Genomic DNA, 17,405 nt, shown 5'->3' with positions numbered 1-17,405 from the left:
AACAGTCTAAAATAAACAACAATAAGGAATTATTATGAAGATGTATTCATCTATCCTCAAACCCTATGAAAAACAAATGTCATAAAATGTAAATTAAATTTGTAGTTTAGAGACAAATGTACATTACATTGAGGACACATTTATCTATCCAATAATTATCATACACGCACACTTATCCCTATAATGGTGTCGTTAGGGCTGGTGCAGTGGATTCTGGACAGATTCCCAGTTCATCGCAGATTAAGAAAAAATCTATCCATCAAATTTCTGACCCGCTTAATCCCTCATGGGGTCGCGGGGGTTGCTCGTGCCTATCTCCAGCGTTGATTAAGAAAAGCAATATAACCAAATACTTGCTGGTGCGGAAGTTCAAATAATAATATAATATCAGTAGACCCCAACAGGATTTATCCTCTAAAAGACTACCTAAAAAAGTTTAAACCTGATATTCCTGTGAACTGCACTTTTTGTGATCTTCTCCCAGAAACTGTAACACATTTGTTTTGGTTGTGTCCATACTCTAAGACGTTTTGGTTACACTTTTGCAACTATGTGAATTCAAATGTTATGAAAAAATTTCAGCTTCATTGGAAAAACATTTTATTTGGCTTTCAACTGCAAAGTAAAATGTTTCCCAAACCTTTCCTTATCAATCTTTTAATTTTGTTGGCCAAATTTCACTTGCATAAATTTAAATTTCTAAAAAAAAAAAAAAACGGACTTTAAAGCTTATTTAATAGAAGTCAAACAATATTTTCATACAATTCATCTTTCTTCTCATCAGACAGCTCAAAAAACCATAACAATCTGTTCCCAACTAGAAATTCTAGACAACTTAATGTTGTAAAAGATATATTTATTTGTATAATACATACACATATATATATGACACTCCCCAGCGCATATGTTTGTATAATTGCTTGGTTTTTTTTCTCCTAACTGTACTTGTTTATTGTGACATACCCCCTGGCATATTTATTTGTTTGTTTGTTTGTTTATATATTGTTGTCTGACTTTAAGTGAAATAAAAAAAAAAAATAATAAAAATAAAATCAGTAGTAGCAATGCGGGATTGGATTGGCTGTCGCGGCGCAGGAATTACGGCCGCCATATTGGGCGGTCGACCTGCTACTCAAACATGCTGATTCAAGCTGAACACTCTAATGATGCCTCAGCACTGTGCGGCGTATTTTGTTTAAATTTACAGACTATTTACGTCAGGGCTCGAGGGATAACTTTTCACAATTAAGATGAAAACATATCTTTACATATTCCCTGCCCTGTTACGTCAGCATTTCCAATATGGCTGTCCTTGATGTGGGCGGGGCTTGACCCGCAGGCTGCAGCGGGATGTACTTGGATGTGCTGTGAGTCTTTTAATCTGAAAATATTAAACCGGAAGTTGGTTGCTGTTAAGCGAAAACAGCTCGTTGTTACCGCGTGCGTTGCAGGTAGGCTTCCTACAGGATTGCTGAATTTTATTTAAATGCATTAGGGTTACAGTACAGTCACCCATCCATCGCTAAACAATGTGCTTGATATGAAAAAAGTACTGTTACCTTTTTTCATACCTATAACTAATAAGCATCAGACCCTGAAGCTAACGTTAGCTAGCTAACTCAATGACAGATTTATATACCAACAGAACTTCTGTAGTTGCATTCCCCTTCCTTGTTTAAAGCATGCAACAGTATCTGAATATATACTACGTTTGTTTACAGGTGAGCTTCCCCCCAGCCAGTCACTCTGCACTGACACCTTTTGTCAAGACAGAAGCAGTCCACAGATCAATAACTCCTCACTATGTCCTCCCTGGAAGATGAGGCTGTGGAGCAGAACACGGTGGAGGGACCCACCTCTTCACCATCCTCTGACACTGATCCCAGCACTGGAGCAATCATAACCATCACCATTGGAGCAACCGTGCCCACTGGATTTGAGCACACTGCTGCAGAGGAGGTCAAAGAGAAGATTGGGAGTGATGCTCGAATCAGCAAAGATAGAGGCCGTATATATTTTCCCATCACTACTGACAAGCTCTTCCAAGTAAGTCATTGCCTTTCTCATTCTAGTTTAAAGAATGGAAAAACCTTGAATCAGCCCCACAATGACTCCCCCCACCATGTTAAGATACATGGTGGTGGCAGTATCATGATCTGGGATAACTTTCAGGTGGAACCAAGGTATTTGAGTTGAATCAAATTAAGAACTTTTCCAAACCAGTTTTGACCCGAAAACCTAAAATATCATCACCTGGCTTTTTATTATTCAGCATTACAATGGAGCCAAGCATGCAAAATGGGATTTATAAAGAACAGGCAAAGTTTACAAATAAAATCTACTACTTATCTGTGGGGACAATAGCATTGATGAGAGATGTCCTTATATTGTGACCTTTTTTAAAGAAAGGATATGAAAATATTGTATTGTTGATCCTACCAAAGAAGGCTAAATGCTGTAATTCAATCACAAGCTGCTTCAACAAAGTATTAGTCTGTCTTAGGGTGTTCACATGTATACAACCAGGTTATGATCTCAACCTTTATTTAAAGTTATTTCAATATTTATTCTATTTTCAGTTGAATGATATGGACTAGATGTCAAATTATGGATTTGAGTTTTGAAAGATTTATCGGGGTTTAATTTTTATCCCACAAAATACAGATTTTTAACAGGTTTGTAAACTGTAGCTCTATATAGTGCTTATTCTATGCAAGAGACACATGCAGAGAATGAACTTATTAAGAAGCAACTTATTTATCCCAGATGTAATTCACAATATTATATTATTGTATAAAAAGACATTATTTTTTCAAACAGAAAAATAACATGAGAGCTACACATTCTACGCTGCTGAGTGGAATGTTTTGAAGGGGTTTGTGTTGACAACCCCTGAAGGGCTTTCTGGTGCAAATTAGGGCTAAGTGATTAATTGCTTTTATTGATTGTTTAAATTCTTTTTTTATGAAGCTTTTAATTTTGAAAAATGTATATACAGCAATCCATTTCTTGGGCTTCCAAAGTGCTATCATTGATTCCCTTTTTGCTCTTAGATGTGTACATATAGAAGATAAAACTAGCTCCGTGTGATACCACCAGTTGCAAACATTTAGTCTGCTATATTTTCATTGTTTGTTGTGAGCAATGATCGTTTTTCTTTTTTCACAGCTTGATTTCCATTGCTCTTTAAATAAAGGTAACCTTCCAGAGAAGAGGATTGGAATACAAGCTTGTGCACTTTAAAAAATATAAGCCCATTTTGTTTGCTCTATCTATGAAAAGCAAAGATTAAAAAATGGAGATATCAAATAGTAATTTAGCAATAGAATAGATAGAATATAAATTGCCTTTATTGTCCCACAATGGGGAAATTCTGGTGTTTGCAGCAGAAAAAGATTATAGAAAGAATTGTCACACAAATGTGGACCTTAGAAAAATGTATAAGAATAACATAATGATGAAGAGTTAAAAGATAAACCATTAAATACTGTACTGTAAAGTGTTTTAACAATAAAAAACTGTGCACCTGTAGAATAAATAACCAATATGCAGCTATGGACATTGGTCCATAGCTGCATAGCTGCTCCATAGATGGCTGATGCCACAACATAGTCATCGAAGGTGTTTATGACTCTGTTCCATAATCGGTTAGTGTAATCAACCGTGAGCTAGATCCTGCTGACGTCTAATCTATTTTTAAAAAAATGCGTGGTTAAGTTTAAAAATATACGTACATTTGCGCAGTTCTTTTCAACAACCGAACGGCATTTTTCCATTCACCGAATGAGTTCTGGGAAGCCACTCCGTTCCTAAGTCAGCTCCCGACTCACTTGGTCTGAAGGGATAATTTTAAGGGTTGAAGGGCACTTTCCCCTAATTCTTAAAATTACTAGGACACACTAACCTTGCACGTGAACCCGCAAAACCGAGTGCTAGGCTCTAAAACAACCGCAAGTTAGAGAAATGGGACTGGGCCTTATTCTGCTTATGTACCTCCTGTATTTACTATGATAGTTTTTTTTTTCCCCAAGCTAAATAAGACAAATACTATTGTGCTACAAGGATAAACTTCTCTTAGTGATAGTTTCTAAACAATCGTCTCTCATCTTACAGATCCAACATCAGCTGTTTTCTGGGCCTTGATTTCCTTTTTTTTTTTTTAAAGACAGCTTTCTGATGTTGTTCTTTTGCTGTAAATATTTGTCATTCTGTCTGAAAGTCAAAACAAAGCTACTAAAAACCTCTAGGATACCTGGAAATTTGCATAAGGATCTGAAAATAAGATGTTAGGGATTTGGATCTTTACATTGTTTCAGCTTAATATTTCCTCTCTGTTTATATAGGATCTAGTGATGTTTTTGTTTTGTTTTTCAAACCAGTGCATACCCTTGTGCAGAGGATGCATATCTCAAGATGCACAGTATCTAACTATCTTTTTCTATGTTGCAGGTTCATCTTTTGTGTTCTGTGGACAATCTGTTTGTTGTGGTTGCAGAATTTGATTGTTATCAGTTTAAAGAATCTAAGGTGAGTCAGTCTGAGCTGTTCCCCCTGATTTTAAGCTTCATATTATTCATAATGTTATGTTTGACTTTTGGTCCTTACAGGAGGAGACCCTGAAGGAGTTGCAGGAGCTTGCATCTACGCTTCCCTGGACTAATGCTCTTGAGGTCTGGAGACTTAACAGAACCCTTAAGAAGAAGAAAGGTCACAGAAAAGTGGGAAACACCACTAGAGCAAAATCTAAAGCAGCGTCCAGTGATGTGGCTGCTTCTGCTTCTGCTGAAGCAGCGCCGCACAAGTTACCTCAGGAGATGTCTCTAGCCGACAGTGACACCAAGTCAGTGGTCACCCCAGACTCAGAAACGTGTCAGCAGGACTTGGAGGAGACTGCAAACGATGCCAAAGTCATCAAGTTCCGTGTGACATGCAACAGGGCCGGTGACAAACACAGCTTTTCTTCTAATGAGGCAGCCAGGGACTTCGGAGGAGCCGTGCAGGAATTCTTCCAGTGGAAAGCAGACATGACGAAGTTTGACATTGAGGTAGGAAAGCTTGTTCAGACTTAACAGAGGACATATTAAATATCAGCATCCAAGCCAAGAAAAACTCTGCTTACTGAGGTAAACATGCAAGGGATTAGCTCATATTTACTTTAGGGAGTTTCAAAAGATCTTATCTGAATAGTATTAGGTGGCATTTTCCTTTTAGGTGCAATTTTTTAGTTCTTTGGAAAACTGAAAAATGGCTATGTGAAGTAAAAGGTTTTGAAAATGGCTGTTTTTTTTTTCCATTCTCTCTATAATTTAAAATCTTATCACGTGTCTGCAAGAAACGTGATAAGAGAAAAGCTGGTTGACAGAAGGCTATTTGTCATCATGCTTAGCAACATATTTTCTTCAGAATAACTATATTTGTGTCCTTGACCAAAATTGAGAAATACTGAGAGAGAAAAAAGCAAAGACAAGGAAACTAAGTACTCTGCTGAAATGTACAAAGTTGATAACAAAAAAATTCTAAAGAAACATCAACGAAAAAGATACAACATTCACTAAATAAATTAGACTGAAGTAGTGATGGTGAAATCAAAAATTAAAATTTAATTTCAAAGTGAAGATTTATATGGTGTTTATCCAGTGTGGACGATGTAATCAAAAGATTTGTAGCTTTGGTGTCTATCAGCCCAGCAGCTTATGTAGGGATTCAGGAGCCCTCTGTCAAGAGCCCAGTCAGCCTGTAATGATCAAAATGATGAATGACTACCTATGAGCGCTCCTTTAGTAGATAGTTGACCTTATTTATGAGTCTTTTTCAAGTATGTATGTTATTAATAACTCTATGTTCGCATGTTTTTGCGAAAAGCTGAATTGCATTTATATTGTCTATATAGAGTCCTACATTTAAACTTTTTCTATTATGTAAAATTCACATTATAACTATTTAGTGTCAGTCATATATTGTCCTGAAGCCTTTGTGTGAGGTTCACGAATGAAAAAAAAAAAACCTTCCCCATTCTCACTGCCTTTCTCCACCTCTTAGCTAATGTTTGCTCAAAATGCGCCGTTTTAAAATCACGCACTTTATGCTATCATAATGGGAAATAACCTGTCCGGAGCAGTCTGTAGCAGCCCATCACTCAAGCCTGGGTCTTCTTCTGCGGTATTATTCTGTGCTTCTAGCCGCTATCTGTACAAATTCTAACTGGTTGTCATGGTTGAGGTTTGTGGGGTCGCGGCCTTCAGGAGGACTGGGACTGGAAACCAGAAGAGTTCAGCCAGAAGAGGGCTGAATAAGAAAATTTTTGGTGAAGGCTGTCTGCCTAATCAGGGATGAATTTTCCTGCAAAAATGGTAAAGTCCTGTGGAGGCCTCATTGTTAAAGTTTGTATTTTCTAATATAAAATAATATGAGAGTTTATGAAAAACTTGGATTTTCCAGTCTGGTGCCTTATTGTTTCCAACCTCAGTATTTTAAATCTCCATTAGTTAAGCGGCTCTCCGTTTACCCTCTAGTTCACTTTGAACCAATGATACATGTGGTGGATGGAGAGGAACTAAGGGGAATACTGCAGGTGTTGTAACATTTTAACCATGTCTTCTCTTTGATAAATATGGAAGAAAAATTACAATCCAAATAAAGAAAAAAAGGCAGATGAGAAGAGAATTTAGTGATAAAATTGAAGACTCCTAGTTTTGTGGTGTTGCGACATTTAACTGATAGTTCATTGAGTTTATGTGTCTTTGATTTCCAAGCTAGTGTGAATAGGAATCTCTGAATTAAACAACTTCAGTGTCATTAGGTGGTAGAGGGAATAGGAAATGTATCATGATGTCAGCCTTTCATCTCAGTTGATAATTATAATTATTAATAAGCTGTTTGTTTCATTTTCATATTTTGAAATGACCCGCCCTCTCCGCTTTATAAAAAATGCACACGCACAACCCTGTACCAACTCCCAAGAGGGAACGCCTGTTAAATGCGTGTGACATCATTTCTCCTCGTGCACGCTCTATTCAAAAGTTGCAGTTTGCATCACTCATACAAGCTTACTTACCAAAAGATTTGCAAATTTTCAATTATGTCAGACTAACCACTGATAACTTAAAATGGGGACGAGCACGTAGGACGGCCTTGCGTAAACACATCACCAGAATGACCACTTATTTAGACAATCCACCCGAAAATAGAACATCCTCCATTAGAGCTTTAAACTGTTAAAAAGAGGTGAGGGTGACGTGCTTCTCTAGCGCAGTGGTTAGCGTGCACAATCCTTGTATGACAGAGGCCTTAGGCTCCTTAGTCTGTCTTAGTTGCAGAGCCAGGTTCGAATCCGACCTGTGGTCCTTAGTGGTGTCTCTCCCCCTTTCTCATACCCCCTTTCCTGTCAGCCCACTGTACAATAAACGATCCACTAGTGCCGTAAACAATAACTTGGTGAAATCCTTTCCTCTCCCTTTATTCCCCAAAATGCAATCTAGTTCTTGATTGAAGTTCAGTAAAATTATATAATATTCTATTGGATGTATTCTCTTATTATTATTGCCCAGCTAGTGGTGTAAAACTATGTAGTCTTTAGATGCTTCACCTGTGTATGAGTGATGAGGGAAGGTTCAATCCTCATTTGCTGAATATCTAATAAAAAAACCTGGAAAGGAAGCAATTGTTGGGTAGAGCTTAATTGTGGTTGCTCATGCTGTCTGTTGATGGTTGTAATTATTTCATCTTAAATCTGCATCATTTGTTGCAGGTTCTGCTCAACATACATAATGAAGAGGTGGTGATTGGGATCGCACTCACAGAGGAGAGTCTTCACAGGAGGAACATCAGTCACTTTGGACCTACTACCCTGCGTTCTACCCTGTGCTACGGCATGCTCAGGTGGCTAGTTTTTCAGGATCCTAGGGGCCTCGCAAATGTTTCATTTTTTTATGCTATTTTCATGAAGTCACTCATGTTTTGGAAATAAGGTAGGGCAGGTTGACTGAGCATATGTGCTTTGGATGAATTACAGGTCGAACAAGTGCATCACTGTGGAGGACAAAAGAAATTGTCTTGTACGTCAAAGCTTGTTTGTTTTAGGCATGGTAACTAAATAGATAGGTGGCTGTCGTATTGGGTGATATTTTCCATGAGCATCATTATCGAAAGAATTTTATTGTCTCTATTTATGCAGTTTATTATTGTTAGGTATGTTGCATTTATTGTTGTGCATTTCTTTAATAATTATGCTTGTTTTATTTGGGTGTGATCAGTCTAGGATTGATACTGAATTCTGATACTGATAAAGAATTCTGTTCTATATTTAAAGTGAGTTCTATATTTAAAATATAATGAGCTAATCGTGTAGGCAATGAAAGACAGAATTCAAATCTACAGTATATCTAAATAATTGCCTTTTAAGATAACAAGGAGTTAACCCAGAGGACAAATTGGCACTAAGCATTGAAATACATTGGATATTGTGTTTTCTTCTTTGAAAACCAGTTCCATCTTTGATTTTTCCAATTTCCAGCTTGCATTTCTCTGGGTTGCTACTCGTCAGTCTCCAAGCTCTCATGCTATGTCTGAATCAAATAGCTTAACTACCACACTAGCAGCAGTCACTGCCTCCTAAAGAACTCATATTGGAGTTGTGTGATTTTTGAAGCTTGCTGAGCTTAGTCTCTTTTTTTTTTCCTGGGACGCCTCCCTAACATCCAGCTGGCTGAGCACATTCTGATTCTGTTTCATATTTTAAAGAAACCCCACCATTACACATGTGAAGAGTTTTTTTATTTCTCTGTTTTAAGGCTCATTAGAAAAAAAGTGGACCTCACAGCATGCATTTCTACATTTTAATGACTGCTCCAGTAAATAGTTTGACCTTTAAACATTTACTCGTCCTGTCAGTTTGTAGTCCAAAATAGCCTTTTTAGATTCTTCTGTTCAGAAGTTAAAGTTAGCAGCTGCACGCGCCACCGAAGTGCACAGTGTCCTCCCCAACATTGAATGCATAACAATGTGATGCAGCGTAAGTACTGATGCTACAAATGTTTTCATTAAGGACAAACAGGTATTTCAGACGTGACAAACGTGCTTGCAGTTTAAATTGGCAAGCCAATGTTCAAACTGGGAGTTACCCTAGACACAAATACAGTGAAGAAAATAAGTATTTGAACACCCTGCTATTTTGCAAGTTCTCCCAATTAGCAATCATGGAGGACTGGGCCATAAACCCTCCTGCAGTCTTTGCAAACCTGGTGAAAAGTACAGGAAAAATTTAACCTCTGTAATTACAAACAACCGAGTTGATTTTCAGATACTTTTTTGCAGTTGTATCATACAAATAAATAGTTAATAAATAATATTGTGATTTCTGGATTTTTTTTTAGACTATCTCTCTCACAGTTGATATGCACCTATAATGACAATGTCAGACCCCTCCATTGTTTCTAAGTGGGAGATCTTGCAAAATAGCAGGTTGTTAAAATACTTATTTTCCTCACAGTATTTGTGTCTAGGGCAGGAGTGTTGAATAACAGAACCATTTTCCATTTATGGTCACATTCTGTTTGCTTGGAAACCAAAATATTTTCTGTGGAGTGAGATGAGGTAAAACTTTTCAAGTGGGGGTCACCCTCAATACAGCTATAGAAGAGGGATCCAGTCTAGGTGTCATTTTTAACTCCTACAGTTGAAATTAAAATGCCAGTAGATTGAAGGCGAGTTTGTTTAGCCTCAAGGCAACCCACACAAGAACTTCCCATTAGGTTAATAACAAAGATCTATCTGCATTGAGTTAATACCAGATCTCCTTTAATATGAATCTTATCTGGTAATTGGCCAAATATGATTTTTATTATTTGGACCAATTAGGATGTTAGTAACTTCTACAGGTCTTTGCTTCTTTACGTAGCTCTGGACTGATGTTGGGACTATATTTATCCTCTAATGTATGTCTGCAGGCTGTGTAAACCTCAGGAGTCTGATATAATACTGGATCCAATGTGTGGGACTGGAGCCATACCACTAGAGGTGAGACAATTCATGATCCTTTCATTACATCAGCTGGCTGGATGAGGTTCAGCTTTACGACATTTATTCAGAATGGGTGTGATTAACTGTTTGTTGCTGTAACGCCCTTCAGAGTTTTGGGCATGCAGTAACAGAAAAGAAAACATCTCTACAAACATTAAGTAATTTGGCTATGTGAGATACAGGTGGTATGGAGGAGGCAGAGGAATGAAGAAAAGCGTGTTTTAAAAAAAAAATTTTTTTTTTCGTAAATGTTATGTTTCATTGAAAGGCTGAAATGTAAAAGAACTGCATTTCATACAGCACATTGTTTAATCTATTAGGCTTTGATATGGAATTCTGTTTAGATAAAATGTGTGTCTTTGGGTGTTTTCACTAGGGCTGAAACAACTGGATAAACTGCGAATAATTCATAATTAAGATGTTTGTTAAATTACTTAGTAACTCAGTAATCATTAACTGTAGTAAACAGACTTTAAAAGATACTATTCAGTGAAAAAATTCATTCAGAGCAGTAATTAAGCCAAAACTTTATAAAAATGTATACATTTGTATACAACTATTGAGAACCATTTTATTGTTGGACATAAATCCAATAACCAAAAAATTGTTCAGCAGATTAATCATTTAGATAAATGATCATTGTATGCAGCCATAGTTCTGCCAAAAAGTCTGTATGCATTGGGTCAAAGATGATGTGAGGGACTGTACATTTCCATGCAGGGCTGGCTGAAGGCATAAGCAAACTAAACCACTGCTTAAGGCCCCATGACAACTATGCGGCCCCAAAGAACAATTAATTAATTAGACATGTACTGGTCAGGATTTTGGGAGCCGAGCGCTGATCATAAAAATCAACATCTGCTGACCGCCAAACATAGCATTAAATCCATAAATTCTTCAACTGCTTTTTCGTGAACATTTGCATCGTATTATTAGGTATCAAATTTATGGATGATAAAGTAGCCTGAATTGACCACTGTTTTAGTGAAGGAGGCATTTTTGTAAGTCAAAATCCTGGCCAGGCCAACAATTGTTTGGGCCACTATAGGCCTGGAAACTCAAACGCTACTCCAGATATTTTGAATAGAGAGATCTCTAGAGCTCATACTTCAAGTCCCCACAAATGGCCCAGATATTGGACATGGGTGACCTTTGTCCTGTTTGTCCACTCATAAACTAAAGACACTGTCAGATTTGTCTTACCTTGGCTGAGGAGAACTAGCTCTTCCCTGTAGCTCAGCGGTTCAAAGTCAATTTCAAATTGCTTTCAGAAATCACAGCTCCAGGATCTGTGTGAGGAGTGGAGAGGCATATAATCAAAGCAGAACACACATCCCACCCCACTTTAGGCAGGAATTGGCTGCTGTCCATGACCAACCTGTAGAGAATCTATGCTTTGTCATGAGAAAGATTACAGAAATCAGAGCCAACGATGCAGATGAGTTGAAGGCCACATTAGAACAGAATCACATAACCACCACCAAGATAATATGAGGGGTTTCCACCTTTCGTGTTGACAGTGATGTCTTTGTCTTCTGTCTACAGGGTGCTATTGAATTTGGTGAATCGTTCTACATTGCAGGAGATAACAATGACATGGCAGTGAGCCGCACAGTCAACAACATATGTCACATTCAGAAAAGAAGGGCGGAGAAAGGCAGGTGAGTGAGCAGAGACCAACAGAACCTATTTCCTGAGTAACTGACCCGTTCTACCCTCAGAACTTTTCCCCAGAAGCGCCTTCATGGAAATGTTGATTTTCTTCCAGGTAGTTTTTTTTTTTAAATCAGATCCAGGTTTTGCTTTATTACTTCAGAAAATCCTTGACAATGTGTTACTTTGGAGTACGATGGAATCTTCATCTGTCAACTGTTTGAAGGTCATCTTGTCAGGCAGTATTTTGGGATGTATATATAAATATAATAAAAACTTTGTTTCTTAATCTCATCTTTAATATAGCAGGAACCCTCATATGATAAACACCTTCACTTCAGATTTTTTTACCAGCATTCTTGCAGCAAAGTTAGATTTATTTTCTGTCCTCCTTAATTTTTTTTTTTTCTAAATTAAGCAATATGATGGTTATCTCCCAACCGAAACTGTTTGCTGGGCCCAGCGTCAGCTTTTTCTTTCCAACTCCAGATTGTGCAAATGGCTTTGGGTGGACCTATTCTGGTTCATATTACTTTTTCAAACTGCTGCAACAGTGTTTCACCAAACATTTTTATTTATTTTTTTTGTATTAAAGGAATAGTACACCCAAAACATGATTAGCCTTCATTTTCTACTCACCCCCATGCTGAACAACTCTCTGGAGTACTTTTTTGATATCTCAAATGCATCTGGAGATCTGGGAGGCTTCTTGCTGTCTGCTGACATTCAAATAATGGAGGTCTATTGTGCCCGAGACAGAAAGGTCCATAAAAGTCCACAAAAACGTGTCAATATTCCTCCATGCTGCTCGTCCAATGTATTCCAAGTGTCCTGAGTGGGTAGCATCCAGAATTTACTCGAAACGAAGTCATTTAGAATGTTTTTAGAGCATAAACAGTAGTCTATAGGATTTCCTGAAAGCACGCACCTGCGCGCTCACGACGCTACGGAAGCCGGCAGACCAAACCAGCGCATTCAGCTCGGCAAAGAACTCATGCTCTTCCTCAACACTGAAGTCCTCAGACATTTTTCTTTCGTTGTTTCTTTCTTTGCACAGGTAAACAGCACATTTCTTCTTCTACGCTTGCATTATTGGCAGAGCAGACGCTGAATGCGCACTTTCATCTGGTTTGGTCTGCCGGCTTCCGTAGCGTCGTGAGCGCGCAGGTGCGCGCTTTCAGGAAATCCTATACACTACTGTTTATGCTCTAAAAACATTCTAAATGACTTCGTTTCGAGTAAATTCTGGATGCTACCCACTCAGGACACTTGGAATACATTGGACGAGCAGTATGGAGGAATATTGACACGTTTTTTGTGGACTTTTATGGACCTTTCTGTCTCGGTCACCATAGACCTCCATTATTTGAATGTCAGCAGACAGCAAGAAGCCTCCCAGATCTCCAGATGCATTTGAGATATCAAAAAAGTACTCCAGAGTGTTGTTCAGCATGGAGGTGAGTAGAAAATGAAGGCTAATCATATTTTGGGTGTACTATTCCTTTAATAAGTTGGTCTAGAAAGATTTATATCATTGCAACTTCTTTAGTTTGACAGAGCTGAAGCATAACCTTACATTGTTTTTTTTAAATTGGATTAAGTGTGATGGGGTCAGCACAAAGTAGTAAGAAAAAAAATAGTCTTTAAAGCATAGAGCATTTAGATTAACTACAACTAGTTCAATACTTTCTAGACCAGCCCTTTTTGCTGCATTAACACTAGGGCTGAAACAATTAATTGAATATTGAAATAATTGTCAACTAGTTTAGTAATCAATCTCTATGCTCCAGTCATTAACTGGAGCATAGAGAGCTCTAAACCATGCGTTGAGCTGACAGAGCAACCTAATTAGAAAAGTGATTCTATCAAAATTTTAAAAAATACATAAAAAATTTAGCATTTAAGATGAAGAAAACCTTTTTGTTGTCAGTTTTCTCTATCCAGAACTCCTCAAGTGGAAATGTTTTGGTTTCAACTGGTTTAATTTCAGAAAAAATCTTTAAGGAACCTTTGGCTATCCGATTATTAATTGATTAATTCAGAGACTAATCGATTTGCAAAATAATCGTTAGTTGCAGCCTTAAATGGAACCTTCAGATTTGTTGAGGTATGGTTCTAGATTTTTACATCAGAAATCTAAATATAAAAATCTAATTTCTGCCCATGTTCTACCCTATCAAAGTCAGATAAGACAGTTTCTCTAATGGACTTAAAGGGGTTATAAATATTTGTTATTTTTACTGTACTGAATCAAAATCAACCTAATTGGACATAAACATTTTTAGGAAATTATATTTAAAATGTTGGATAGTCCCACTCTGGGTGCTATTGAAGCTCATGAAGGGTAAACAATGTGTTACTGCAAAGAAAGAAAAGTGTCAGTAAAAAGCGTGTTAAGGTTTAACAATATACAGCATTGAAGTTGCATGTTTTACAGATACCAAGAAGTCCTTCTGTTTATGCATATTTTTCATCCAGCCCATCTGGATTACCCATTGACACAGTGCAGTGGGATCTAAGCAATTTACCCGTGAGGACCAGTTCTGTGGACATCATCGTCACTGACATGCCCTTTGGGAAGAGGTACTGTGGCATTTCAAAGGCTTATGGGACAGTTGTAATTTTTGTTAACAGATACTTTATGGTGCTCTTAAACACTGAATGCAGACTGTTTTTAAGTAAGAATTTGAGTGATGGTGTGGCTACAAGCAATTCGGTTACATTAATGGAAAGTTTGATGAAATCAGCTAAAGTGAAAACCTGTTTACCATTGAAATTAAACGAATAATTCAGCTTTATCATGTGGCTGTTTTGTTGTCTGTCTGATTGAAGAATGGGCTCCAGGAAGAAGAACTGGGACTTGTACCCTTCTTGTCTCAGAGAAATGGCTCGTGTTTGCAGACCAGGCTCAGGAAAAGCCGTGATTCTGACTCAGGACAAAAAGTGCTTTACAAAGGTAACCAAAGCTCATGTAAAATACAATACCAGGTGTCTTTTTTTTTTTCCAAGCTAAACATATTTTTTCAGGAAGTTCAGACTTCATGACGACTGTTTTTCAATACAAGTCCTGTCCTGCAAGGTGTTCCTGATATTAAGTTCTGCAAGTTGTGGTTAGTTATATTCCAATACTAGATCTGATTCAAAAACACACACTTAGTCATTGATAACAAATAAAAAGATTAACCATGGTAACCAGTAAACACTGATCTCTTTTGGCTTTGATAAAGACTGACAGGTCAATGGTTTAACCAACAAACCCACAGAAGAAATAGAACTTTACACAAAGATTTACAGCTGCTTTGGGGGGAAAACAGGATCCAGGAAGGTCTACCTAATGAAGTGGCTGTTTGTTTATTAGAGCATGATTGTGAGAAACCTTTTCAGGAGCTGGAAAATCTTCTGCTGGATGTTTAAGATAAATAGAGAGTGTAAATATTGTAAAGAATATCTTTATAAAAGGTAACATGCCCTGCCTGACAGTTAGTTTTTTGCCATCAAAGAAAAGCTGCTTCTAGTGCATTTGTCTTAATAAATCAGGAATCAGAAGTTGATGCTAAGTTCTAATATGTCAGGGCCTCAGGTTAATGCTGAAAGTGTTGCAAGTTATGTTGTAAGTTTACGCTCTGTCACATTAATGGAAAGTCTCATGTTGCTACAGGGTTTGGGGGGGAGGGGGGGGAGTGTTGGTAAACTAGAAAACCTGTTGGTGACCTTTGACATCCCTTCCAAGGAGAACAATGTAGCCTTGACGTTTTTTCAACTCTTTGACATTTTCTGTGAAAGACAATCATCTCACAGGGAAGCACTGAGGATGACCCCAAAGGCTGAAGATGGTTATGACAACATATAGATTGTCTAGACTCTCAACAGGTTCTTTAAAATGGGGAAATGTTTGCTGTTTTTGTTAAAGCATTTGTTGTTTAACCAAAAAAAAAGTTTCTGATGTTTGAAAAGTCCACCAATAGTATTTTACATTGCTGGTACTGAGATGGTTAATTGCTCATTGGTCAGAGTAGAATTTAGTTTGATCACTTTTCCTTTGTGTCTGACTCCATCATGCTCCTTGAAATACCAGCTCAGTGTGTGATTGTAAAGGAAACAATAATAGGATCTTTTGGGAAAGCCTTGATGAGGTGAAAAGGTGTTAAACTGCTAATTGCTGCAGTCTGGTGTTGAGATTCAGGGATAATTTAGTTTGTTTACTTCCTGCTACAACTTTAATGTTCTGTTTTTTGTTCAGCTTCTGTGTCTTTAAATTATTGAACTTTAATCCAGGTTGTAGTACATTTTCTGTATAAACAGCTGGACCATAACATGTTGGGTTTGGATCCCAGTCTGGGCTGTCGTCTGGGTATGTTCTAGAGGGACCCACCTCCCACACCCATCTCTGATTCAGCAAGGAAAGGAGGGAATGAATAATGTATAGTGGGAAGGAAGTTACAGTATATTAGCTTATATTTCTTTCAATTTGTGTCATATAGAATCATTATAAAGTTATAAGATGCTTCATATCCTTTTTTTACATAAATATATACATACAAACATTGATACATATATCTCCGTAGTGATTTTACTCTTGTGTTGGTTTGTCAAATACAATTTAATTATCTACAAAAATGTTTGATAGAAATAAAACCTTCAATTTATATAAATACTCTCTTAAAGTAGTTTATGGTTTTCTATTCCGAAGGAGGCAATGCAGATGTTTTATTTTCTCCAGCAACAGTCTGTTATGTTTATGTAGATATCCTTCATCTCTAAACAGTCTAAACATGAATGGGCTTGTTCTGAAGCGCTCTGCAAATTAGCACTCAGCGGTTAAAGTGGTTCAGGTTAAACTCAGCCTCATGGAAAAACCTGTCCGCCCCCTCTTACATTTGTCTACACTGGGCTCTTATGTCATATAAAACAAACGTCTCATCTATTCGAGGGCTTTAACAAGATCTTTTTTTTTTTCTTTCCAGGCTATTTCCAGAATGGGAGGACTGTGGAGGAAGCTGCACACTGTTTGGGTGAACGTTGGGGGTTTACATGCCGGGGTTTACCTCCTCAAGCGGACCGCCGCCATGTTTGGTCAAACTCCGGAGGACATCTATGAATCAAGAGGGAGGAGTGACGCACATATGAATGAGACGGATGACAAAGAATCCTCTGAACTTCAACCCAATGTTTAAGTGATGTAATATTAGGAAATGCTGAGATAATCTGCTTACATGACCTGATTTTTTTTCTCATCAAGCTTGCCAAACAGTTTTTTTTAATTAATATTTTATTGGAAAAGAAGCTTATATGTTCAGTAGCAGTGAAACGGTTTCATTTTAACTTATTTCTGTTCTCATGTTCGGAACTAACAGCAGTTGACGTCATCAGACTCGTCGGATGTGATTCTCCAATTGTACAAGATCTGCACATTTAATTACTCTAATAAAGATCCATTAATGTTGATGGGTTATGGATACTAAGCTGTCACTCAGATATCTTTGAGTTTTTTTTAATGTACGTCTTTAATTGGGTCTTTCTGATAAAATGAAACTGCCAACTCAGCATAACATGAACCAGAGCTTTCACACTGTCATACTACAGAGATTATTGTTTGTAAACAATGTCTTAAACCTGATGTAATAGAAGTTAAACAAGAACATATGAAAGATTTTGGACCTCTGAAGAATTGGTTTATCGGGTTAAGAAACTAGCCATTTAATCAAGGTGATGTAAGCTCAGTCCCCTCTAATTCT

The 17,405-nt window shown here is 37.5% G+C and overlaps 1 protein-coding gene across 2 annotated transcripts; it reads left to right on the top strand.

Moving 5' to 3' along the window:
* Positions 1-1,769: 1,769 nt before the first annotated feature.
* Positions 1,770-17,139, top strand: thumpd3 (THUMP domain containing 3). 2 transcript variants are annotated; one of them, XM_038279968.1, is made up of 10 exons: positions 1,770-2,046; positions 4,450-4,527; positions 4,608-4,776; positions 4,819-5,045; positions 7,748-7,878; positions 9,945-10,014; positions 11,563-11,678; positions 14,149-14,253; positions 14,503-14,626; positions 16,635-17,139. In XM_038279968.1, the coding sequence occupies exons 1-10, from the start codon at positions 1,804-1,806 to the stop codon at positions 16,842-16,844; spliced, it is 1,473 nt and encodes a 490-aa protein (XP_038135896.1). In that variant the 5' UTR covers positions 1,770-1,803; the 3' UTR covers positions 16,845-17,139. The 2 variants fall into 2 exon arrangements, with proteins under 2 accessions (XP_038135896.1, XP_038135895.1); XM_038279967.1 differs by having other exon boundaries at positions 4,608-5,045.
* The last annotated feature ends 266 nt before the right edge of the window (positions 17,140-17,405 follow it).

The sequence above is a fragment of the Cyprinodon tularosa genome, unplaced genomic scaffold, assembly GCF_016077235.1.
Source record: "Cyprinodon tularosa strain WSP-4 unplaced genomic scaffold, ASM1607723v1 ctg154, whole genome shotgun sequence".
NCBI lineage: Eukaryota > Metazoa > Chordata > Actinopteri > Cyprinodontiformes > Cyprinodontidae > Cyprinodon > Cyprinodon tularosa.
The sequence above is the reverse complement of the archived record's forward strand: the minus strand, read 5'-3'. Positions and strand labels throughout refer to the sequence as shown.